Source organism: Phocoena sinus, chromosome 9, assembly GCF_008692025.1.
Source record: "Phocoena sinus isolate mPhoSin1 chromosome 9, mPhoSin1.pri, whole genome shotgun sequence".
NCBI classification, from domain to species: domain Eukaryota; kingdom Metazoa; phylum Chordata; class Mammalia; order Artiodactyla; family Phocoenidae; genus Phocoena; species Phocoena sinus.
Genome location: NC_045771.1, coordinates 97,462,994 through 97,489,576, shown reverse-complemented (window position 1 = coordinate 97,489,576; position 26,583 = coordinate 97,462,994). Strand labels below are relative to the sequence as shown.

The following is a 26,583-nucleotide window of genomic DNA, read 5'->3' as shown; positions in this document are numbered from 1 at the left end:
TGGCTGTGAGGGACAGGGGATATCTGTGGGAGGGGTCGAGCAGGAGCTGGCCAGGGGGCCTGGCCCGTTGACCTTGACAGCAAGAAGCAAGAGCACAGCCCAGGTCCCCAGGACTCAGCATTTCTAGTTGACGTCGAAGTTCCGTGTTATATAGTGTTCAGTGAGGAGTGGAGCTTTGCTGTGTCAAAATAATGCTTCGCTTTACCAAAAGCATTTACCCGAAGATTCCATTCCGCAGCAGACTCCTTAGTTCATTGGGGATTTTCTCTTTGCAAATGTAGGTACGCGCCACGCCACACCCGAGTGAAGGTCTTCAGGGGTTGGTGCACCTCCTCCCGCAGCCCTGCCAAGGGTGGAGAAGGTGTGGAGGGAGTGATGCGAATGCCTGGCTGAGAAGAGGGCTGCTTCCCCTGCCTTGACTTTTTCTGTTTGGATTTACAGTCTAGGGGGCGGGCGAGAGCCAGGCAGCGGGAACCTGAGGTGGGGATGGAGGAGCCAGGCCAACTTCATCTCAGGGAGCTTGAAAGCAGAGAGGATAGAAATGGCCGGACGGGGCCTGGGCCTGCAGCTGCCCCGTGCTGGCCACCCAGTCTTATGCCAGGGTCCTGTTTCAGTGCGTCGGGCCTTCAGTTTGTGATCGATATTTACTTATCAGAATTTAATGGATTATGATCTTAAATTCCAGGTGTTTTTGCCTGCAGAAAAGACATTCTAGACTTTACTGAGAGGAAGCTGGTGCATATTGCAGAAGGCTGACCTGAGGGCTGACCCGCAATAGGACACCTTCAGGCTGGGCCTTAGGCTGCAGTAGAAACCCCTCTGCACCCCTGATAACTCCAGGCCTTCACAGCTGAGGAGATGGACTACATCTCTACTTAGAGTTCCAGGGTGTTCTTGGGAGATTGAAAACAAAACTCAGACATTGGTAACTTGAAGCTTTTTGGATGGATTTAAAGGAAACAGGGGGAGAAGTTCTTCCATAAGATTATGATGTATGTATTTCGTTAAGTTCTGTGGTTTACATTCAGTTTGTTCAAAATTTGTCCCAACTGTATACCAGTGTGTTAGACCCCATGTTAGGTGTGGTTTTTCTTCTGGAAGATTGTGGTCTCATATGGGACCCCATGACAGCTATGCATGTGGCTGCCTGAGTGTAAGTGCAGGATGACCTGCTCTGGGTGTGTCTGCGGTGTCGTCTGTGTCCTGGTGTTGAGTGTGAAGGGGGAGATTCACCCCTCTTGTCATCAGGGAGGAAGCCTGGTCCTGGTAGAGGTTGGCGGTGAGGGAAAAGGATGGAATGAGCGGGCTGAGAAAAGCGGGTGGATGAGGTGAGGCAGGCCTCCGGGGCGGGGGTCACCCGGCCCTCCACCCTCAGCCCCCACGTTCTGAGTGTCGGGCTCTGCCAGCCCTCCAGGTGCTCGCCCTCCTGCCACCCTTCAGGCTCCTGTGCCGCCTGCAGGCTGGGCCCCCAGCACCCTCGCCTCCACAGCTCTTCCCATCCCTGCCGACACCTCACCAGCCCGACTCCCGCCGGCACTGACCAGTCTCCTTTCCCATGCGGTGGGCGTCCTGCCATCCGATCGCCTCCACACGGCAACCTTGCAGGGACCTTTTAAAACAATCAAATGATGTCACTCCCTGTTCCAACGCTGTGGTGACTACCTATGACTTTTTGATTAAATTCTGAACCCTGCCTGGTTTTAAAAGCCCAGGTCTTGCCTGGCACGACTGCTTCTTCTCTTTGACAAAACAGTGGCAGTGTTTACAGGACTGATGATCCAGGTGAGTAAAGATGTTGATGATTGGGACACCTGCTCTGGGCCAGGCTCTGCTCTGAGGGCTTTATATATATCTCGACCCATTTAATCCTCACATCTCTGAGGTCGGTACTAATGCGTCCCCATTTTACAGGTGAGAAGCTTGAGGCATCCGCTCAGGGTCATACGGCAAGTCAGTGGCAGAGCTGGCTTGGAGCTGTGCGCCTCCCTTGCTCACCGGGGTCATAGGCACCCTCCTCCTACCTGTCAAGCCTCCGAGTGGCTCCCTTGACCGGAGTTGTGGCTCTGTGACCTTTCTGAGCAACTCTTAGTTGCGGCATGCATGCGGTGTCTAGTTCCCCGACCAGGGATCGAACCCGGGCCCCCTGCGTTGGGAGCGTGGAGTCTTACCCACTGGACCACCAGGGAAGTCCCTATTCTCTGCATTATAATCCAGTGCTGTTTTATATATTTAGCCACTCATATCAGTTCCAGCTCTGCCCATTGGGAGCTCTCCGGTTGGCTTCTTTGTCCTTTTGACATTCTGCATCCTGTGGTTTTTTGAGCACTTCCTTACTTTCTGGCACTGCCAGGTGCTCCAGGCTCATCTCGTATTTTCTCTTCCACCCATTCTCCAAGGAGCCTGATTGCTTTGTGTGAGGACAGTGTTTAGAAACCGTATGTGGCAGTGGATGAGCTCACTGCTGCTGGGCGCCCCTGCCTCTGGGCCCTGTCAGTGTACATACTTGTCTCCTTATTTTTATATCTCTCTTTCTGGAAATATATTAAAATCTTTGTACCTTTCTCTGAGAACCAGAGCATGGCGCCTGTCACCTGCACCTGTGATGCAATTAGCAAATCCTTCTAATAGGTGAATTCTGTGTCCCAGCTTGGATGTGTGCTGGAGGAGGTGTTCCTACATTTGTGATTGATTGGTTGACTGTGAGCCCCCAGCTTCTTCTGTCTCTCTCTTGTGATGATGGGTGTGTCCTTCCCCCAACGCTAGCACCACTCAGTCGTTACCCTTCATCTTTAAGCTCTGTTTCCAGTTATTCAGCCTCATACACCGGGCCACTGATTGAACCTGCTGTCATTTGTTTATTCACCCTCACTGGCTACTAGATAATCTCTGATGTGGTGTCCTCCTCACTCTGTGACCCCCTTTCTACCCCAGGACCCTCTCTCGACTCCCTGACCTCTCCTGACCATGGTGCAGTTCCTCTCCTGCGTGTGTGATAGGTTCTCTTAGGCAGCGACTTGCACACTGTCTTGGCTGTGCCCTCAGATTCCCGGTACCAACATGGGGGCAGCGCCATGAAGCTGTGCTGGCTCTTTCTCTGCAGTACAGCTTCCCATTGTCTGTTCCATTTTGTGTTCTGTTCCACATGTAGATTTTATGCCCTGTGCTCTGAGAAGTGTTGTTCTAGGGTGTGCACCCTCCAGTGGTGTGTGCAGAGTTATGTTCCTCCTGCCCTGCTCTCTGATTACCTCAGTGGTTTCCTTTCCTTTTTGTCAGTCGATGGGTGAGTCCGTCATTTTGGTCATGATTGCAGTTACTCGGGAGACCATGCAGCCCTATGCTCAGTGGCAGTTCGGGTTCCTCCTCTCTGAATGTCCTCCTTATAGCCCTTGCCGACGTTCCTATTTCTGTTACTGATTTGTAGAGATTGTTTATATGTTCCAGTTCTTTGTTGGTTATGTGTCACAGATCTTCCTCCTCTCTGTGGCCTACCTTTTTTTTTCCCCCCCAATTCATTTATTTATTTATTTTTGGCTGCATTGGGTCCTCGTTGCTGCGCGCGGGCTTTCTCTAGCTGTGGCAAGTGGGGGCTACTCTTCGTTGTGGTGCGTGGGCTTCTCATTGCGGTGGCTTCTCTTGTTGTGGAGCACGGGCTCTAGGTGCACGGGCTTCAATAGTTGTGGCTTGCGGGCTCAGTAGTTGTTGTGCACGGGCCCTCGAGTGCAGGCTCAGTAGTTGTGGCACACGGGCTTAGTTGCTCCGCGGCACGTGGGATCTTCCCGGACCAGGGCTCGAACCTGTGTCCCCTGCATCGGCAGGTGGGTTCTTAACCACTGCGCCACCAGGGAAGCCCTAAATGATCGGTCGTTTCTATGCTATAAGGTGTCTTGTTAATACTTCTCTACTTGGATTTAATAAAAACATTTCCCTATAAAATTTTTAAAGACAAGAGTGTTTTTCACATATAGGTTTAGTTTTTTGCCCTTTGTCAGGCAGCCATTCTTTCCCACCCGTGCGCCACCTTGGTCTCCGTGGGAGGGGCTGGTTCAGGGCTGGGTGTTCTCCCTGGTGGCCATTTGCTCCGAGTGCCAGGATCACACTTGACATCAGCAGGGGCTGTTCTCCCCCCTTGTTTTTCTTCTTCTTTAGAATTATCTTGGTGATTCTTGGCATCCTTTTTGGTCTCTATTTTAATTCCCCTACCTCTCTTTTTTCTGGGCCTTATCCTCCTCTCTCTATGGTCTGGACTGGAGAGATGCAGGCGTGCCACCTCGGTCTGTGGGTGAGGTCGTCCAGTCGGTGGGACGGTCAGGAAGATGTTGAGAGAAGAGGACAGCAGACAGCTTCCAGGATGAAAGGGCATTTGGTTTCTTCCTTGAGGAGTTGCGGGTGGTGGTTTATGGGAGGGAAGCACTAGATAAAATCACACAGAGCATGCCTGTCAGCAGGTGCACTGTGCGCATGCACTTCCATGTGATTCTCACCTAAGAATCCTGGGAGGTGAAAAGGAGATGAAGAACCTGCAGCCCAGAGAGGGCGTGAGCGGTCGTAGCTAATCATCCTGAGTCCCTTGTGCGTCTGCTGTTCCATGCTGCCCCTTCCCGGGATGGAGCCCCTGGGAGTGGAGGAGCCCGCATCCCAAGTGACCTGACCACATGTCCTAGTGATAAGAGTCGCCACGCCTCGCCTTGCTCCCCATCTCGGGGTGTCCACGTTCTCCGTGCCTCCCCCCGCCCCCCCGAAGTCCCTCAGTGCTCGCAGGTACTGGGCAGCCTGGCGCTGGCAGCTAACACTTTGCACCTTTCATCTTGGGCTGGGCACACGACTTTCCCGGATTGGGCTGTAAATTCTTTGACAGTGATAGTGGTGGTGTCATTAACCAGTTCATTTTGTCACCAGGACAGAGGTGGCCAGCCGATTGTATGGCCTGAGGCTTGCCCCTCAACCCTGACACTTTCACCGCCTCTTCACCTGGGCCCAGGGAAGCCCTCCTCAGCCCTCCCAAGTTTCCTTCTTTCCTATTTTTTGATTTTTACTTTCAATAAAAGTAATGCCGATCTCTTTCCTCCAGTGTGGTACTTTTCATTCGTCACAACTTGGTCCACCTGAAGCAGGAGTTGATGAACTTCACTTATTATGGGATGTCAGCATCAGAAAGAGCAGACCCTGTGGGTTCAGAGCCACTCTGCTGTGTCCTGACATGCACATCACATGTGCACATTGCATGCCTGCGTACGGCAGCCCCAGAGACCACCATGTCATCTGTTGGTGAGACAGCTGAGGACTGCTCACCTCGGGAGGGACAGCACCACCTCCAGAGCTCTGACAGCCTCTCGGAGGGGGTGGTAAGGCCAGAACTTGTTGAGAATTAGAAGTTTGATATATATAAGGTGGGTCTTTCAACGTGAGAACGTGGGGTGGGAGTCTTGATTAGGACTGGGTGAGGACAGTCAGGATTGGTGGAAACTGCAAGGCTACGATTTTGAGGGATTCAGAGGCTGGGTGTAAAGTGGGGGTTGAGTTTACATTCATGGAAGAGTTGAGGGCTCTTTGGGGAAGTTGCTGTAATGAATAGTCAGTGCTAGTGACGGCAGGGGCTGAGTGCTGAGGCTTGTTGATGTTGCGGCCAGGTGTGGCTTCTAGTCTGCATCTGTGGTGAGCGTGTGGCAGTGCTCGGTTCTCACGCACGCATCTGGTTTGGGTTCCGTTTCATCCCCTCACTGGGCCTCTTGCCCCTTGTTACGCTGTCTCCACGGGCAGCTTCTGATGCAGGCGATTCTGACAGGTGGCTGTGTTGCTGGGTTCACCCCTTCTGAGGTTTGGGTGTTGTTTCCCTCCGGTCTAATTGCAGGCTGTACCTCACTTTATTGTGCTTTGCTTTACCGTGCTTCACAGATACTGTGTTTCCTACGAGTTGGAGGTCTGCGGCAGCCCTCTGTCAAGCAGACCTTGCAGCACCATTTTCCCAGCAGCATCTGCTCACTTCAGGTCTCGGTGTCACATTTTGGTACTTCTCCCAATATTTCAAACCTTTTCAATATTATTATATTTGTTATAAATACAAAACTTAACGGATGAGGAATTGCTTCTTACGGATGAGCAAAGTGGTTTCTTGAGATGGAATCTACTCGTGAAGACGCTGTGAAGATTGCTGAAATGACAGCGGAGGATTTAAATATTGCATAAACTTAGCAGCAGGGTTTGAGAGGATTGATTCCAATTTTGAAAGAAGTTCTCCTGTGGGTAAAATGCTGTCGAACAGCATTGCCTGCTAGAGAAATCATTCGTGAAAGGAAGAGTCAATCGATGCGGCGGACATCATTGTTGTCTGTTTTAAGAAATGGCCACGGCCACCCCTGCTTTCAGCATCCACCATCCTGATCAGTCAGCGGCCACCAACACCAAGGCAAGACCCTCCACCAGCACGAAGATTATGCCTCGCCGAAGGCTCAGATGATGGTCAGCATTTTTTAACAATAAAATATTTTTAATTAAGGTATGTACATTGTCTTTTTAGACATAATGCTGTTGCACACTTAACAGACTACAGAATAGTTATATGGTGTAGTGTAGAGGACACATAACTTCTACACGCATTAGGAAACCAGAAAATTCATGTGACTCACTTTATTGTGGTGGTGTGGTGGTCTGGGACAAAGCCCACCGTATCTCTGCGGTGTGCTTGTATTGCTCAATTGGGAAGTCTGTTGGGACTTGAAATAGTAAAGCTGGTCATAACTGTCCTGATTTTGGATGACTAGGAATAGAAAATTGAGTTAAAGACTAAGAATTCAGCATATTTATGGAGTAGATTATCTAGTTTTTGTTTTAAAATGTATATTTCATATTTATATACTTGTAAAAAATTGGAATGCCTCCTTCCCTTGTTGAAGTAATTAACACGATTTAAGAAAAAGTTTCACTATAACCAACTTATATCTTTAGTTAATTAGAAGAGTTCATAGTAAATATTGATTATGTTTTTGTTGGCTGACCATCTGATACAGATTGTCAAAGACGTTCCCTAAATGTGCATTTTTACCTGTCAGATGATTCATGGGCTTATCATGAGACTCCAAGCACCTTGCCTCATTTATTTTAGGTAAATATAGAATCCTCTCATATTTTTAACTGTGCTACAGAATTAATTTTTTTTTTTTTTTTTTTTTTTTTGCGGTATGCGGGCCTCTCACTGCTGTGGCCTCTCCCGTTGCGGAGCACAGGCTCCGGACGCGCAGGCTCAGCGGCCATGGCTCACGGGCCCAGCCGCTCCACAGCATGTGGGATCTTCCCGGACCGGGGCACGAACCCGTGTCCCCTGCATCGGCAGGCGGACTCTGAACCACTGCGCCACCAGGGAAGCCCCAGAATTAATTTTACAATGTTAAAAGCACATTTTCAAAATATACTTTTTGTAAGAATTTTTTTTTTATTAAACTGAGCCTTCCTGACAGTGTCTTGGCCGTGAGTGGGCGCTAGGGAATGGAAGGCATCCTGGAGGAGCTAGGCTGGTGCACGCAGTGACCACGGGCCAGTCCTGTCCCCAGCTGGCCCCTCTGTGTTCCTCAGCTGGACTTTCCCTTTATATTTAGACAAGCTCCTGGTACAACTGGTCAAGAGAAGAAAAGACTACACAAGGAAACCATGCTGAATGCAAAGGGAGCAATAACTCCAAAAAGTAGAGATTAAAAACTTAGAGTATTCCTGTTAGAAAATAGGCGCGACGACACCCTTCAGACCTCAAGGAGGTGAGGAGCTGTGAAGATCTTTTGGTGGTAGTGATGGAGCTTGAGTTAAACATCTGGAAGGAAGTAGGAAGACAAGTTAATAAACCAGGAGAAGTCGTTTGTAAACTATGAAACCAACGAAGAATTCTTATCAAAAGTTTATAGAGAACTTCTTCAAACCAGGGAAAGCACAAACAAAAGCCGTGGCAGGAATTTCACAGAAATGAGTCACATATACGGCCAGTTAACATTAATACGCAGAGAAATGTGAATCAAGACCATACGGAAATACTATTTTTTATATATTTTTACTTCGTAAAACTTTAGAAAGTGTGACAGTGTTGAACATGACCCCGTGGGTTGACGGGACCCCGTGCACACCACTGGTGCATGGTGAATTGGGGCAGCCCTTGGAAATGAGTTCGCGCTGCCTCTTAAGGGTGGGTTGCTTACTTTTACACTCTTGGCCCAGCAGGCCCACTCCTGGGTGCATAACCAAGACAAACCCTTCAGGTTTTGTGACACAAAAAGGAAAGCGTAGCATAACGAATGTCCACGAGGTTTCCCCCCTTCCTTGTTAGCAGCATGTCATGATTCGTGTTTCATTTCTGTCCCTAATCCCAGACTTTTTTTTTTGATATGGCAAATCCCAGACTTCACCCGTATATATACTTCAGTAAAAAAAAAATAAGGGCTTAATGTAATTATCGTAACTTATAAATTTATGGTTCCTTATAATCATCTAATGTCCAGTCTGTGTTCACTCTTTCCTGATTGTCTCAAAATGTCTTTTTTCAGTTAGTTTTTTCAAAATAGTATTCCAGCAGGTCCAAACATTACATTTGGTTGCTGTATCTTCTAAGTCTCTTAATTTAGAATCATTTCCCTTCTCTTTTTTCATTTTATGCCATTTATTTGTAAAGAAACTTAGAGTTTTGTCTATTGTAATTTTCCAGATTCTGGACTTGGCTGGTTTTATTTTTTTTTTTGGTGGTGTTGCTTTTCTGGCTGCGTTGGGTCTTCGTTGCTGCGCACGGCCTTTCTCTAGTTGCAGTGAGTGGGGGCTACTCTTCCTTGTGGTGCGCGGGTTTCTCATTGCAGTGGCTTCTCTTGTTGCGGAGCATGGGCTCTAGACGCACGGGCTTCAGTAGTTGCAGCATGCAGGCTCAGTAGCTGTGATACGTGGGCTCTAGGGCACATGGGCTTCAGTAGTTGTGGCGCATGGGCTCAGTAGTTGTGGCACACGGGCTTAGTTGCTCTGCAGCATGTGGGATCTTCCCGGACCAGGGATGGAACCCGTGTCCCCTGCATTGGCAGGCGGATTCTTAACCACTGCACCACAGGGAAGCCCCAATGTACATGGTTTTGATGAAGATGTTCTCTGTCCCTTGTGCTCCCTATAGTCTAGTGATTAGACCTGTGGGGTGGGGTGGATTTAAGGCCCAGCGTTGGTGCAGGACTACAGCAAAGGTGAGGCTCTCTCAGGAGGTGCCTGGTATCTGGCTGTTGCGGACATAGGTGATTTTCTGATCCTTCCGTGGGCCGACTCCCATCTGCCGCTCACCTAGCGCTCAGCGTCTGTCAAGGGATGCTGCCCAGCCTCAACGTTTCCATTGTAGTTTACACAGTGGTGATTTTCTCATTCTGTTATACCTTCATTTATTATCTTATGGAGGGACTTGGCTTTTCTGGAATCCTTATAAAGGGACTTGGCTTTTCTGAAATTCCAGTTCCTGTAGAACCTTTTTTTTTTTTAAATTAATTTTCAGACTGAGCTATGCTCTGCTCACCAGAGGTGACCACTGGGGTTTTATGAGCTCATGGATCTTTAACTATTTCACATTATTCTTTTTGATTCTCAAATTGTCCCATCTTTGGCCAGCAGGAGCCCTCTGGGGGTCCCGTGTGCCTCTCGTGGGACCCTCCTCACCTTGAATGGCATCTTTGCTCTCAGGGGACTACTTAGCTTAGGCCGGCTGGAGACTAGCCACCTCTCCACAGGGGCTCTGGTCCTGTTGGTGAGGCAGGCCCGCTACTATCTGGGGAGACCGATTGGTGGCAGTTGCTAAACTAGTGAGATCAGTGTAGATAAACTTATTGATGTGAGATTTTTAAAAAGAAACTCAAGGGTAGAACTGGAAGCTTATTAGGCAGAATGCATAACTTCCCTCCCTGAATGCCCCAGAAGGTCAAGAAATCTCTATTCATAAAAGTCACTTGTTGAGTCTTGCGTCCGTAGGCAGACTTTCTAACTGGGTGGGAAGGCACTGAAGAGGGCAGTGATCCAGCGCGCAGAGGGCGGTGACCCTGAACATTTTCCCGTTTGGGCCATTTTACACGTTTGTCTCGCTTATTCTTCTTGGCCACTCTTTGGGACAGAGCTGTCAGTGTTCTGGTTTTATGGTTGGGGACCAGGGACCGGAGTGCCATGACCTGCTTGAGGTTTCATGACTGGCACCCAGTGACATGGGGTCGGCCTCGGGCCTTGAGTGCTGTGGACACGGGGTTTTCAGTGACCACTGGGCCTGGTGTAGAGGGCTCTGAGCCCCGCACCTGGGGCCCGGTGGTGTTGGCTCCTGTTGCCTGAGGAGCTGAGAAGAGGCAGGTACTAGAAAGGATCCTGCAGGTGGGGGGCCCCAGAGGAGACTGGGCAGGAGGCTGGGGAGGACGGTGGGGCGCCTGGCGCAGAGCGCCCTCTGGGCAGGTCATGTGGACCGACGCTGCCATCTGACGCTTTCCTTTCTCAGCTGCAGAGGTGAAGTGTGACATGGTGTGGCGTGGTCATCCCAGGCAGTCACAATGGCTAAGGATCCAGGCCCCGACAGTCAAATTGCAGTGCTGAGAATGCTGCCCGGGGACCTGCTTCCAGGAGGGCACAGTTGGTGCTGGGCTTCCGAAGCAGGGAGTTGGGGCTCCGAGGTGGGCAGGTGTTCTAACAATGCTCACTTTGTATAGGTTGGAAGATGCAGAAATCCAGAGGAAAAATCACTGTGTTTCCAATGGCTCCCATCCACATGTGGGATATGGTGGGATCAGTGAGAAGAGAAGGAAGTCGATGAGAGATGGAGCTGGTCTGTGAAGAGAGAGGATGAGCTGCTGTCTACTGACCACCTAATACACCCCGTACACGCACACACACCACAAACATGCGTATAACACACGTGCACACCACACGTACACACCATGCACATGCTTACAGCACACATGGTCACATGATGTGCTCATGCACACGTACCCATGCACGACACGTGTGCTCGTACACGCATAAGCCCTGGCCCCTCCCACTGGGTTCAGGGGCAGTGGCATCTACAGGTGGGTAGGGAGGTGTGGCCAGAGCTGTCACACCTGGGCACCACTGAGGACAGTGGAGAGGTGGCCTTTGCCTTAGGTCATGAGGGGCAAGTGTGAGTGTGTGGAGGCAGGATGTTCCAGGGTGAAAGCAGCTCTTTCTGGCTCTGGGAGCCTGGTGAGCACTGCCCAGCACCTGTCTTCACGTAGGGGGAGCCACCCCCAACCCCGGGAGCCTGGGAAGGGGCCTGAGAGCAGCCCCGGCTTCTCCCCGAATTATAACCCATTCCCTGTATGGGCTCCAGCCTGCTGCACAAAAGCCTTTATCTGGGGGCTGTGACCCCTTTTACCCGCGACGACTCCTCCTTGCCACTGGCTGTTCTAATTCCCACGCTGCCGTGGCGCAGGGGCGTGGAGGGGGAGAGTGGGGGCGGCCTGAGCTCATCCCCCACCTGTGCAGGTGATGCTGGCTGTGGGCGTCTGCCCAGCAGAGCCGGTCCCTTGGAGACACAGGGCCTGGCGTTTCCTTTAACACGGTCGCAACCCTGTAATCCACTGCTGCGGCTCCAGGCGTGGGGGCTGCAGTGAGGCCTGTGGCCAGCGCCGCCCGCCACCGCCGCGGCCCTGGCTGCTGACTCACGCTCCTCCTTCCCCCTTCCCCACCCCCAGCGCTGGCCAGCAGCTGCAGGGGGGTGGCCGCAGGCTGGTGGGGGACAGGGTGAGGGCGGGGGCCCAGAGCACCTGCACATGGCAGGAGACTTACTGTTGCGCACTGTTGGCTGGAAGTAATCAACTGTATTTAAAGAGAAGGTGGATTTTTAGAGTTAAAAACGCCCAGCAGCTTGCTGATCTGTGCTGGGAGCGACTCTCCTGGCTCCGCTGGGAAGAGGCTGCAGGTCTGGGGGGAGGGGGGCAAGCGCCTGCTGAGCCGCGCCTCTCCTGCTCTGGGGGAGGGGGTTCCCTGAGCACAGCCGCCCTGGGGTGGAGGGTGGCCCCTTGAGGAGGTGTGACCTCATGGCATCTCCCGTCCTCTGCTGTCTGCTGGCCGTCCTGGTCGGAGGGCCCATGTGGATGGCAGCCGATAAGGGCTTAGCCGTATGTCATGGGAAGTAGCTGTCCCCCCACTTTGAGGGTCCTTAGGTTTATTTCCTAACCTCTGCCAGTGCCAGGCCACATAGGCTTTTATTTTGTGTGTGGGTATTTTATTTCCGTGTTTTCATAACCTTGATTATTTCATACAGGTAACGTACACACACGATTCAAAAGGCCATGCAGAGAAGATGTACGGGGAGGGTCAGGCCTCCTCCCACCCCTCCTGTTACTTGGTGCTCATTGGCGGTATTCTGTGCACGTTCAAGTGTTTGTCAGATGTGAGCTTTACAGCTGCAGTAGGTGCTAGAGCGGGGAGGAAGCCTGTGGGTCAGGGACACGTGGGTATTGGGCCACCCTGTCCCCCAGACCTGTTTCAGGGGCTCAGCAGGCAAGCAGGCTGGCGTGGCCACTGGAGAGCTCCCGGGAGTGGGGGCCACAGGGCAGATCACCGTCTCCTGTCAGTGTGTTCTTAAAGAGAGCTCTTTTTCTCCTGGTGGTAAAGTGTCTGCATGTTGTAGGGAATTCGGACAATACCTAAAGATACAGAAAAGAAAATCAAACTGCTTGTGATCCTGCTACCCAGAGACAACCACAGAGGCTTAATGGACTTCCTTTTATACATACACACACGTCTTTGTGTGTGTGTTTTCTTAGAAGACTGAACCTGTACTATGCACAAAAGCTGCATGTCCTCTGTCAGTTCTGTAGTATATTGAAAGCTTTCCTCGCATCACTGCAGCCCCTCTGCAGACGCTTGCATTTGGTGGCATCCGCATCAGGCTTACTCTGACCACCCTGTGGCCAGGCTTTGGCTGTTCCCGTCTCCTTTGCCCCACCCTGCTTCCTCTGTGGCTCTAGGGCCCCACAGGGGCCCGCCATCCCTCCCTGGCCACGTGAGCAGGTAGTTTGGGGCTGGCATCTGTTCTGATTGGTCAGTGCCCAGCCCTGCCCCTGACCTAAACTGCTGCAAAAAGTACCACAAACTGGGTGGCTTAGATCAACAGAAATAAATCCTCCCGTAGTTGTGCAGTCGTAAGTCCAGGATCAGGGTGTTGTGGGGCTGCATTCCCTTTGGGACTCTGGGTAGAACCTTTCCTTGCCTCTTCCAGCTTCTGGGGTGGCTGACAGCCCTCAGCGTCCCTTGACTTGCAGCTGCCTCGCCGTCGCCATGTGGCTGTCTTTTCCCCGAGTCTCTACACGTTGTCCCTCTGTGCGTGTGTCTTCGTGTCCGGATCTCTCTCCCTTTAAGGACGCGGTCCCATTGGATCAGGGCCCACCCTAATGACCTCATTCTAACTGGATTACCTCTGTGTAGACCCTGTCTCCAAAGGAGGTGCTGAGAGTTAGGACTTCAGCGTATTAATTTTGGGGGACATGGTTCAGCCTGTAGCAGCCACCAGTTTACCAGCCCAGAGAGCCTGGGCTGTGATGGACGCCCAGCCTCAGATACAAGGTGTGTAAAGCATACCCACAGGAGGTAAACATGTTCTTGGCTTAAAACTTTTGCCAGAAAAAGTGTGTCCTCATTAACCACCGCTCCCAACTCCTCCTGACCAGAGGTGAGGGGCTGATGGGGTACATGTGTTCTTGACCCTTTTCTGGGTGTTTCCATCTGCACACATGCAGATGCTCACAGTGAGGGGAATCTCATCCGTCGGCCTCTCCCTCCAGGTGCATCTGCTGGGCTCTCCGGGGGCAGGAGAAGGTGGCCGAATGAATCTGTTTTGGGGGATGTCCTTCCTCATAGGTGTTGCCTGCTCCCCGACTAAGCTTCTGTCTTTAATTTAGATCTAAAACTCACTATGATGGACTCTACACTTATTTTTGTATGGTGTTCATACTATCATTAACACTGTTAAATTCTGTGGCAAGTCTTTTATTGTATTTTATTTTTAACATCAGCTTCTTGGCCATGCCTGTTTGCATCTGTGCTGGGTTGGTAATGCGTGTACAGGAGGGTTTGGCTGACTGGGTTTTTTCTAGGCTGTCTCATAAGCACACTGCTCGCATCTTAGGAAAGCCTGCAGTTTAGTGCATTGCCTTGGCTTTCATTTATTTACCGAGAGAAAATGGAGGCTGGTGTTGGATTAGGATTGAAGTTGAGCAGCTGTAGGCTGAACTTGTTTTGCCTTTTTTTTTTTTTTTTTTTAAGAGATACGTCCTGCCAAGTAGTTTATGAGAAACCAGGCACCCACAAGCCCCAGGATTTTTTTTTTTTTTTTTTTTTGGCTGTGTTGGGTCTTCGTTGCTGCACACGGTCTTTCTCTAGTTGTGGTGAGCGGGGGCTACTCTTCGTTGTAGTACGCAGGCTTCTCACTGCGGTGGCTTCTCTTGTTGCAGAGCATGGGCTCCAGGTGTGTGGTCTTCAGTAGTTGCAGCACACGGGCTCGGTAGTTGCGGCACTCAGGCTCTAGGGCGTGCAGGCTTCAGTAGTTGTGGTGTGTGGGCTCAGTAGTTGTGGTTCTCAGGCTCTAGAGCGCAGGCTCAGTAGTTGTGGCGCACGGGCTTAGTTGCTCCGTGGCATGTGGGATCTTCCTGGACCAGGGCTCGAACCCGTGTCCCCTGCATCGGCAGGCAGATTTTTAACCACTGCACCACCAGGGAAGTCCCCTCAGGATTTTATTAATGAGGCTCTTTGGTTTGTGGGCTGGCCTGGTTTCTAAGCTTCATGAAGACCGGGAGGACCAGGCTGTGCCGTGATCTATGGTGGCGGATACTTTCCCTAACCTTAAGGGTGCTGCACTCAGGGTCTTCTCCTTGGCTTTTCCCTTTGTTCCTGTGACCTCCCAGGAAGCTCGAGCTGGGGTGTTAGAAACGAAATTGCCCAGAGAGAGGGAGAGTTTTAGATGCAAAACCAAGTGAGATTAGGTGAAAATTCTCACAACCTAGAGACAGTATGTACCTGGGTTCCCCTGTGGCCTTCCTGCCCTGTGTGTGGGCCTGGGCTGTCACCTTACTTCTTGTTCTTTCTCAGGAGGCAGGAGCAGTTCCAGAGAAACCCCGACAGCTACAATGGTGCTGTGCGTGAGAACTACGCTTGGTCCCAGGACTACACTGACCTGGAGCTCAAGGTGCCGGTGCCCAAGCACGTGGTGAAGGGCAAGCAGGTAACCCCGGGGGTTCTTCCCAGCTTCTCTGCTCAGCTTCTTTCCTTGGGGCATAGGCTTCAGGCTGTGGGCTGCACTGGAGCTGGTCTCCCCGTTTCGCCACCAACACAAAACCACTTCTTTTCTGCAGTCACAAGCCTGCCACCCCATATCCTCTTTAACCACGTCAAGTATGAGACCCAGCTCAGCCCCCTATGTGAATAGAACCTGAGCTTTGTTGTTGCTTTTTAATGACAGTATTTTCATATCATTTATTGCCTTTAGTCTCTGCAAAAGCACTACAGAGTAGGCAAAGCAATTATTGTTATACCCATTTCATAGATGGAGAAAGTGGAGTCCCAAGAGGCAAAGCAAAGAACTACATGTTCTGTAGTGACAAGTGGACTTCCAGTCCTGTGCTCTGTGGAGTTGTAACATTTACAGCTTGAGTTGATTTCTCCATCTTAATGAGCTTGAGTGAGTAGAAATTTAATCTTTTAGCAGGAGAGAGATGTTTACTTGGGGACGTTGCTGAGAATAGCATGATTGTAGCTCGTTGGAAACAGGTAGGCATCACTTTAAAGGAAAAACTCTCACGTGAAATGGGACATTGTTACTATAATCCGTAATATAAAAAATTCCGATATATGCCAGAAACTGTTTCCTTATTTCAGTCATAATGAGAAACTACAACGTGCAAAGTAAGTAGTATCTTTTATGTTTTATAGATCAGAAATTGAGGGCGAGAGAAGTTACTTGGTTATCCAGGTGACATGGAAAAGTCACCATGTGTCTCCGTCACTCTTGCTGTGCCGGGGCCAGTGAGCACTGCCCGAATGTTTCTGAAGGAGTGAATGGCTGAATGGGTGCAGTGGTAAAGCCGTGGTTTGATTCACGTGTGTTTGCTTCTGAAGCTCATGCTGTTTTCCCTGTGTCCCACTCCTCACTTGATAAAGCGAAATAACTGCTGGCTTCTGTCAAAGAGAAGGTCCCAGAGCAAGTAAAACAGAAGTTGAGTTTCATATACATTTTCGAGAAACAATGCCCTGTAAAGTGGCTCCTGCTGGTCTGGGTACGTGTGTGGATCCAGGTTCTGAGCAGTGAGTGAGCCCCTCCAGGCCTCCCCTCCACCCCACCCCTGTCCTGAGGCCCCTGCTGCTCCCTCCCTGGTTCCCTAGGCTCTACCTAAAACAGGCCTGCCCTGTGCAGGAGTCCGGGTGGGGCCCAGGAAGCCTCTAAGAATACTGCTACTTTCCGCCAGTGTCAGACAAATGCAGTTCATTCTGCAGCACGGAAGACAGGAGCCGGACAGGAGCCCCTGAGCCTTCACGGCTCCACGTGGGTGTGCGTCAGGGTGTCATGGAGATGGTGGCTGCAGCAGCACTGTCTGCTCGTTCCTCCCTTTCTCCCTTTCCCACCCCATCCCAGGAGATCTCACCAAGGCTCAGCGACCAGTGACCCAATGGACTTTAGGATCCAGGTCAGACCAGGTAACTAGGGGTCATCCCTACAGAGTCCTACTTTTGATGACTGTGTTCCCGCTGATTGTGGTGGGTCATAGTGGGTGCAGGCTGACCTTCCTTGTCAGAATAGTTTGTTCAGCATCCTTTAGAGTTTTAGTGGGTCAGGTGTTGATTTTCATTTTGATTTTTGGTAGGATTGCCTTGTTTGTAGGCGAATAAATTATGAAAAGCGTTGGTAACTATACTTCACTACTTGGCTAAAAATGTTACAGCTTCCTGGTCTAGTGTCTGTCTTCTAACTTCTCCATGAACTTCTGGAGCTTTCTCTGGAAGGACTTGTGTTAGGCCCAACCTAAAACTAGTTATTTTGGGGACTTCCCTGGTGGTCCAGTGGTTAGGACCCCGCGCTTTCACTGCCGATGATGAGGGTTCAATCTCTGGTCGGGGAACTAAGATCCCGTAAGCTGCGCTGTGCGGCCAGAAAGAAAAAAAAACAACTAGTTATTTTCTCTTTCTTTGACTTAAGAGACACAGGTTACCTGGCATCTCTTGCTGAACTTCCCACAGCCATCCGGGAAACCTTCCCATTGAAAACAGCATCTCAGATGTACACACTGGTCATTGGGGTGTCAGTCTCACGATGCTGCCCTGCCATGAGCGGTGTATTGTGAGGGGCCTGTCCTTCGTCTCATCGCGCTGAGGGACAGACCGTCATGCCTCAGTCATACCTATGCCTCCTAAATCCACTTGTTGTGATCTCTGGGAGGAGATGGCCTCGCTTTCACTGAGGATAACCCTGGGTTTTGCTCATTCCTGCATTAGACGTTTACTGACCACATGATGGTCCCCAAGACTCAAACAAGATCGCTGCTCTGGAGCTGACCTGCGTGGGGCTCAGCTGATGGCAGCAGGTGCGCCAGTACAGTTCCAGGGTGTGGCGGGTGCCGTGCGGAGCATAAACAGGCTGTTGGCACCCCTTGGGCCCTTCTTCCCAGCAGCCCTTCGAGGCGTTGCGGTGTGCACAGGGGGAAACGCGGAGACAGTGAGGGTCTCTCCAGGCTGGCTTGCTCTGGAGCCAGCGCTCCCATTACTCGCGGGGTGTGGATGAGCCTGGGTGTTTGTGACGCCGGGATTGGAAGAGGCGTGTTCCCCGTAAGGCATTTATTTATCTAGTGTTGGCACTTTGTGACACCTGCTGACTTAATTTACACTAGTCTCCTACGTGGTTGAATTTTTTTTCTCCTTCAATAGTATTTTTCCCCATATCATTAAAAAATTGATGTATAATTGGCATACAATGTTATATTAGTTTCAGGTGTACAATATAATGGTTTGATACCTGTGTGTGCTGCAGAATGGTCACCGCAGTAAGTCTGGTTAACATGCTCACCATATTACAGAACTGTGTGTGTGTGATGAGAACTTCTAAGATTTACTCTCTTAGCAACTTTCAAATTCCAGGTCGCTTTTATACTGCAACCTTTGAAAAATGCATGGTCTCTCTAGTTCTTGGTGATCTAAAGAGTTTTAGGCATGCCTCACTTTAAACCTAGGGATAAGTTTATTTTGTATCTCTCGGCTTTTGCTGGCCTAAGGGTTTTTTCTGAGTTGCCACTTTCTTTCTGGGCTGGCTCCTTTCCAGCTCTTCCCTGCGGTACCTGTCACGGCTACCTGTCAGCAGTGTTTATTTTTGTCTGTGGCACCTATCCGATAGCATCATGCTGGTAGCTGTGATTGTAGCGGCTCAGCTGATGAAGTCGCAGTTGTTCTGGGTTTGTAGTTAGCTCTGTGTGTGAGGGGCCAAGGGTGTTGGGGGTAATGGGTAGATGTGGGAGCACTGAGGGTTAATGCAGGGGGGTCCTGGGCCCCCTCTTCTTCAGCTGTAGCTTGGTGCTTGAGGCCTCAGAACATTGCCCCTCCTTTACTCCTTGCGAATTTTTTCCCTGTGGAAAACGTATTTGCCTCTCAAGGGTAGTGGGGAACAGATAAACGCACGTGCGTAACGCTTTAAGTTCAAGCGTTCTTATTTTACATGCGACTGTTTTTTTTGTCTGTTGTTTTTATCATTTTGCTGGTGCATCTAACGGAAAACTTCTCAACATGAAGCTTTGGTTTCATTCATCAGTGAAATGTAGTTAGGTCTTTGCTTCATCACGTTCTTTGTTCTGTCCGCTCTGCACGGGAAAAGCAGCCGAGTTCCGCATTCTTTCCTCAGCGTAGCCATGGGGTAGGGAGAAGGAACTTTGCCATCAGGACGTTGTGTGTGTGATCGCTAATGTCAGCTGGGGCTGGTTATAAACCTGGCATTTCATTGAATCATAGGATTTTAATGCAGGAAAATTGAACTCCAGAGAGTTTTAGTCTGACTCTCATTTTGAAGATGAGAGAGCTCTCCTGGAGACACAAACCTCTAGGGCGCCACACTGTCCGGTGAGACGGTGGTGGAGCGGAGCGCAGGACCCGGCTCCCACCTCCTCCCTGTCTGATCAGTTGTCTTTTGCGTGGAAAATGTCATGATATTGTTGCACACAGTCATGACTGGATGACATTGAGTGACAAGTGAATTACTTTCCTTCTCAGTATTCTCTTTCCTCTCGGAGATTGTGCATGGTCTTTACTGACGGATGAGGCCCTTCCTGCTGGCTGGTGGGCTCACGGCCATGCTGCATGCCATCTCTCGCCTCACCATGGGAACCTTCCAGAACAGCACCAAGGCCCCTGGGCATGTCTTGTACAGTGACGCTGTGCCCCAGAGCTTGATTCAGCTGTAGGAATTTGTGCTTAAAAGCTCTATTACACGGTGTTCCCTTCTTAGAAGGCGTTTAGAAAAAATGTAGGAAGACTCTTTTTTATAGGAAACTTCCATAGCAGAAAAGGCTAATAGGCTGCATTTATCTGTTAAAAAATTGTTTTTGTTTGAATGCATAGGACATTTACCTGTAAAATGTACAAGGAGAGGTTTCTTTCCTGCCTCTGCCCTTTTATCCTATACCAGCCCCCACCCCAACCTCAGAAATCACAGTACTAGTTCCTGGGATCTTTGGGCAGATGTTTTCTATGCATATGTTGTCAAGTTGTCAACTATGAATAAATAGCCTCGCGGCCCCACCTTCAGCACAGATGATGTGCGCCCCCCCCCCCCCCCCCCCCCCCCCCCCCCGCCCCATTCCCTCTGTCAGCCCCACCAGGGCGGTTCTGGTCTCTGGTGTTTGCCGCCGTGCCCCCAGGGCCTCAGCCGTGCCTGCCAGCCAGAGTGGCTGCCCGGGAAGGTCTCAGGGGACCTAGGGTTTCCCGTGTCATCTGGCTCAGGCTGCCGGGACGCGGAGAGTGCAAGTGCCCTGAGCCCGCCACCCCTTACATTCAGGGCTCTGGTCTCTGCTGCTCCTCCCATCAAGTTGCTTGGCAGGTCCTTACTCCATTTTCGTTACATCCCTTTGGATCAGTAGTTTCTTGTATAGTTTTTTGTTTTTCTGGAGTTTCTGGCTGTCTTTCTTTTTTTCTTGTTAAAAAATAGTACACTTTCATCATAATCTCAGAATTATTCAGACTCTCACTAGTACTGTGTATTGTTTAGAAATCACTTCCTGCAGACCCTCTCGCCTCTGACTCCCATCCGGACTGATTATTTTCTAGTTCGGTTGTATAGCTTGCATCCTGGAGCTTCTTTTCACTGCACTTCTAGGTTAAATTCACTGTGTTTTAGATCCTTGTTGGATCTTCCTCTTTTTTTCCCCTAGTTTTATTGAGATATATTTGACATATAATGTATTAATTTCAGGTGTACAGCATAATTACTTGGGATGTGTATGTTTAGCAAAATGATTACCACAATAAGTTTAATTAACCTTCATCACCTCACATAGTTATAAATTTTTTCTCGTGATGAAAACTTTTAAGTTCTACTCTCTTAGCAACTTTCAAATGTACCGTTTAGTATTGTTCATTACAGTCACCATGCTGTACATTAGATCCCCAGAACTTACTCATTCTGTAAGTGGATTTTGACCCCCCTCCTCATCCAGGATCTTCCTCTGTTTTCATCCTCATTTTGTTGTGGTATAGACTCAGGTAACTTTCTCGAAATGTTGTGTGGTAATAAATGCAGCGTTCTTGAATGTCTTAAAATGCGGTTATTTTAAACTTCTGCTTATTTTGTGGTTTGAGTTTTTATAGAATTCTAACTTTAAAAAATACTTTCCTGGGAGTTTCCTGCTGGCGTAGTGGTTAGGAGCCTGGGCTTTTACTGCTGTGGCCCGGGTTCGATCCCTGGTCGGGGAACTGAGATCCTGCAAGCCGTGTAGTGTGGCCAAAAAAAAAAAATCTCCCCTAACAAGATTGAAGGCATTATTCTCCTGTCTTCTTACATCCGCTGTTACTGCTTCTAGAAATGTCTTCCATTCCGGTTCTTTGTGAGTAAACTTTTCCCCTCCTATTTGGAACTTTTAAGACCTTATTTTAAATACTCAGTGGTATGAAATGTCATGAGTTTGTGGAAGTCGTCTTTCATTCGTCCTGTTCAGCCCTCAGTGGGTCCTTTTAAACTGAAGCCATATTTTTCTTAAGCTCTGGAAAATTGTCTTGTTGCTGTCACAGTTTCTGGAATGCCAAACTGATTGCCTGGATTGGTTCCTGGCTCTACCTTGATTTCTTTTTTTTTTTTTTTTTTTTTTTTTATTACGATTATTTTGGTCTCAGTTTGGCCTCTTTGTATTTTTCCCTCCTTATTTCTGTTTGACATGTGTTGTAGTTTCTTTATTTTACAGAGACTTTTTTTTTTTTTTTTTTTTTAAATTAATTTATTTATTTATGGCTGTGTTGGGTCTTTGTTTCTGTGCGAGGGCTTTCTCCAGTTGTGGCAAGCGGGGGCCACTCTTCATCGCGGTGCGCGGACCTCTCACTATCGCAGCCTCTCTTGTTGCGGAGCACAGGCTCCAGACGCGCAGGCTCAGTAATTGTGGCTCACGGGCCCAGTTGCTCCGCGGCATGTGGGATCTTCCCAGACCAGGGCTCGAACCCGCATCCCCTGCATTGGCAGGCAGATTCCCAACCACTGCGCCACCAGGGAAGCCCACCTTGATTTCTTTGACTTTTATCTTCCAGCTTTTCTGTTGAAAATCTTATTTTCACTCTCTTTTTTTCTAAGCGTTTGTTTTGTCTAGTTCTGTTTTCATGTTTTATTCTGGTTCTATAGATACCGTATCTTCTCAAATCTCTCTGAGGGTATAAATTGGAAATATTTTAGAATTCCCTTTTTTCCTAATTAGCTCTGTAATCTTTTTTTTTTTTTAACTTAAGTCTGTCTTTTTGTGCTGCTGCTTTTTCTCATAGAATGCAATCCTTAGTTCCCTGTTAGTTTTTTATTTTAAAAATATAGTGGGAATTCCCTGGTGGTCCAGTGGTTAGGATTCCACACTTCCACTGCAGGGGGCACGGGTTCCATCCCTGGTCGGATCCCGCATGCTGTGTGGTGGGGCAAAAAAGAAAAAAAAATTTTCCCCATTCTTTGGAGTGTGGGATGAGGTTGATGGTTTTCTCCTTTACGTGTCTGAGGTCTGCCGCTCCCCTCGCTGCTCACAGCTGAGGAGTTGACTGGCTGCCTTTGCCATGCAGTCTGTTGGGCTGGGTGTCCACCCAGTTCCCTCAGACTGCCGGCCAGTTTTTCTGGAGCAGGGCCCCCTGTAGCTCCATGGCACACAGTGGGTTCTTATCCCTTCTCACGGGGTTTCCGTTGGCACGGCTGCCCGTGGACTGACTCAGCCGCTCTGCTTCCATGCTCCATACCTGCTGACTGCCAGCCAGAAGCACCACTCAGCTGTGCTTGTCCCTGCTCCGTGCTGTCTCTCGCCACATGCGTCTCCTTCCTCTCCATAGAGTTGTTGAAAGTTTCTCTGTCCTGGCCTCTCCCTTCTTCCCTGTGTTGTCTGGGGTTTTTCTCTGCATGCTTTCTTCCTGTCATCTCTGTGGGTCATGGAGTTCAGGAGACGGCCGCCTGTTCCCAGAGTGACGTCTTGAACTGTGGAGCTCCTGGAAGCATCTCTGGTCTGGTTTCCCCTTGGTGCTTGGGTACATCCCCTTTGTATAAGAGACGAGCGTTGTGAGAAGCTCACCCAGGTTTGGAAATTATCCCGTTACATAAAGTTGGCTGGAGGATTTTATTTGTTAAAGTGAGCTTGTTCCTGGGAGGCCAGGACTGGTGGAGCCTTGGTCCGCTTTGTCAGGTGTTCACCGCACATCCGAGTTCGTGGTCAGGGACACGCGATTTGGCCAGCGATTGTCTGCATCTTTCTAGGAGTGCGCTGGGCCGCTGTTGGGCAGCTGGGAGTGAAGTGAGTTGTGCCCGTGCCTTAGCAGAACCGAGTTAAGTGGTACATTCTCTCAGAAATTGGGTGCAATTGGAGCTGGGGCTCACAGGACCCCCCTGGGGCCTGCATGCGGACACGGTGTGCGCAGGCATCTCTCTCCTTTTCCATCGCTTATTTATGGTTATTTAAAATACAGGTAGGTTATAGTATCAGATGCCACTGACAGGTGTAGACTCCAGTTTGAAAATTCTGTGACGCCGAGGGTTTCTTTTCAAGTGCATTTAATAAGCACTTTGCAAGTGACATGGGAGGGCCATCTCCAGGCTGTTTTGGCGCCTTGACTGACACCACCCACCCGTGAGAAAGTCCTAATGCGGACATTATGCAAATACTATTATAAAAGATTTTTACGTTATAAAACACAAAATTTAGAATTTAGAAGAAGTGGGGGAAAAATAAACCCGGAGTTCTGTTTTCTTTCCTCTCTGTTTACTGGTCTGCCGAACGTCCTGGGGTCCACGTGCTTGGGATCCTGCTGGCCGGGGTACACACACGAAATAAGGCCCCCAGTCCAGCAGCTCCAGCGCTGTTGTGGAGACAGACAGTGAGAGCAGGGAGAGGGCGTTTCCAGCGAATGAGGAGATGGGAGAACAAAGACAAAATATAAAACCAGAGCACCTGGCCTTACCCTCCTGGGTGAAAGCTGAGCTGTGGCCACAGATGGCACAGCAGCTCCTGGCAGGCAGCAGAGCCGGGCTCGCGGCTGCTCTGCCCCCCCCGGGCGTGTCCTCCAGGGCAGGGCTGCTGTCCACGCCAGACAGCAGGGTGGGCGTCAGGGGAGCACAGCCCCTGCTGCCGGCCCTGCTTGCCCTCTGCCCAGGGAGTTGGCCTCCCCTAACCGGAGTAGAGTTTGCGGCAGGAAACCAGCGGTTCCCACAAAGTCCCCCGCGTTACCGTTACGCGTATCGAGGCATCTTCTAGTGCGTTTCCTTGGAGGAGACGATGATGCAGAGGCTGCTTCACGTGTGAATTGGTTGGTATGGTTTTCGTCATTCAGAGAGCCTGATGACCTCCGGGCTGGTTCTTGTTCTCCTGCAGTGTGAGGTCAGGCGCCTTGGAAACCTCCGTTCCCTCCCACCCTGGAGCATGCCGGCCACCACCTTCCCAGCGCGAGACGATTCTCCTCCGCTCTGTTCCAGGTCTCTGTGGCCCTCAGCAGCAGCTCCATCCGGGTGGCCGTGCTGGAGGAAAACGGGGAGCGCGTCCTCATGGAAGGAAAGTTCACCCACAAGATCAACACCGAGAGCTCCCTCTGGAGCCTTGAACCCGGGAAGTGCGTTTTGGTAAGTGTGGGCAGTGATGCTGTGAGGGTGTTGATTTCTGCCAGCTGGGGAGTTTCCTCGGTGTTTTCTGAGCAGCTCGAAGGGCACCTTTGTGGGCCTCAGCTGACTGTCACTGCTGCATCTACAGCCTTGGCCTCTCGGCGTCCCACTGCTTGCTTCCTTGAGGTGGGGCCCGTGTCAACAACAAACGGAGGGGCGCTGGAGTGCAGTGTTTCTCACTGCTTCCTGTCCTGCCCATGCACAGACCGCATGCAGTGACCACGGAGGAGGTCCCGCTGGGGCATCATCCCCAGAGCGCGGCTGTGCTCACCCCGGACGTGTCCCCTCAGTTCCAGAGGCTTCTGCTCTCCAGGGATGCAGTTACATCTACGGCAAAACCAAAGAAGTTAAAAATTAAAAGGCAGGTCGCTTTCATGAATGCCAGTCTGGGGGATGCGGAGTTACTAAATTCAAACAGACCGCCTGTTTGACAAAGTGGGTCTCAACTGGCTAAGCTAGCCAAGGGTGCAAGAGCCAAACGAAGGGGTACGTGTTCCAGTTACTAGAGTCTTCGGTGGCTCCATCCTCCCTCGTCAGAGCCTTGCACCTGGTCAGTGGGCAGCACCCAGGGAGGCTTCATACAGCGAAGAGAGGCTTCATACAGCGAAGGGAGACTATATATTTGGGTCCGTTCCTTTCCTCTTCCTTCCTGCTGGGATGCTTAACCAGGGCGTGGTGAAAGGGGTAAAGATGAAAAGAAAAATACTAAGTCTTTGGGCACAAAAGACCTCAGAATTTTATATAGGCATGTTCTTTATACGTGCAAAGTGTGCCGTTTCTTCGTGATCCACTCTCTCTGGGAATAGGTGCCCATGGGCCTGCCTGCTTGGTCCTGACCGACAAGGCCCGCGGCGCTCTCTTCTGGCTGCTCGCAGCTCGCAGACACACAAACCCGGTGGAGCGGAGAGCATTCCATCACTGCTGGGGGGGCTGGAGGTCTCGGCATGCCCGGGACCCCCGAGCACACACAGGCCCCTCTGTGTGACAGGAACACCCGGTGGCAGAGCGCCGGCCAAGTCTGCCCGAGTCTTGCTTAAACCGTGCTCTGTCGCACCTCCCCTGCCCTTCCGAGGTTTCTGCTTCTCGCCACTAGTGTGCAACAGTCATGATGATTTCCCCCTTATCACCCTGGGGTTCAGTCGCTCGTCTGTTCACCCCGTGCCTCCCCACCCCCAGTGCCGCTCCCCAGACTACGGCCCATGCTCTTAACCACCAGTTCCATTTGCAGAATACCTTCATGGGCATGGTCTCATTTGCACCTCCCACGATTGTGGGAAGTAGGAAGCCAGGGTCTCATTATCCCCCCCGCCTCCCGAGGTCACGCAGGCAGCCAGCGGGAGGCCGCAGCAGGCAGCCCACCCTCTCCCGGTGCCGCTGTGATGGCTCAAGTGGTCACAGGGAGCGTGGACCCGTGATCCTGGGTGCCCCATTGTCCACGGATGCCGGGCCTCACTCCTCCTGTGTGGGGTTGATGGACCGCCCAGAGCTGTGCACGTAGAGCTCGTCCCGGCAGACAGCTGGTTGTGCTTTGCTCCCTCTGAGGGGTGCTTCTGTTGTCTTCAGCCCTGTTGTCTTCGAGTCCCCGCCTGGGACGGAAAGACTGACCTCGTTGCTGGACGCTGAAGGTCCACAGCCACTGTTTACACGCAGGTCTGTCGGGGTTGTGATCAGGGTACCGAGGATTCCCTGCACTTGACGTGGCTTCTGCAGAGATGTGGTTGTTAACCAGGTACCTCACTCTTGGGATTTTCGTTGCCAGAGGCGATGTTGACTTCCTCATGCCTGTTCCAGAGCCGTGTCACCTTTTTTGCGTGTTTTGTGCAACTTGCGTCTGAATACGGACGTGGCTTGTGGCCAGGGCATTAACTCCTTGTAATTATGGCCTCCATCTATTGGGTACACTTTGGCCCTGGCTCTGTGAGGTGCCTGGTGCTGCTGTTTCATCTCTGCAAGCCTGTTGTACAAATCAGGATGCTGACGCTCAGAGAGGGTGAAGAGCTTGCTCAGGGTGGAGCCAGACCCCAGACCCAGAAGCCTCCCGTTTCCCTCCTTCTCTAACTTTCAGCTGAAAGGCACCCAGGAGCGAGTAGGCGTGGGGAGGAGAGCTGGCAGCGGCGCAGCGTAGCTTGTGACCAACAGCCCCGGGCCAGCAGGGAGACTGGTGCGTCGCCTTCCCTGCTGACCTTGATGAGACGGCCTCGGTGTCCGGTCATGCTCCCAGGCCCCGTGGTCGTTCCAGGCCCTCC

At 50.8% G+C, this 26,583-nt stretch overlaps 1 protein-coding gene across 2 annotated transcripts in view; it reads left to right on the top strand.

Moving 5' to 3' along the window:
* NUDCD3 (NudC domain containing 3) overlaps positions 1 to 26,583 on the top strand; it is a 73,440-nt gene that overhangs the window by 34,186 nt on the left and 12,671 nt on the right. The window contains exons 3-5 of one of the 2 annotated variants that reach the window (XR_004351394.1): positions 15,079 to 15,211; positions 24,155 to 24,298; positions 24,543 to 24,698. Coding sequence is in view for 1 of the 2 variants with exons in the window: in XM_032642738.1 (XP_032498629.1) it covers positions 15,079 to 15,211; positions 24,155 to 24,298 (277 nt within the window). In the remaining variant the exon portion in view is untranslated. The remainder of the gene's footprint in view (positions 1 to 15,078; positions 15,212 to 24,154; positions 24,299 to 24,542; positions 24,699 to 26,583) is intronic. The other variant, XM_032642738.1, reaches the window with a different exon arrangement.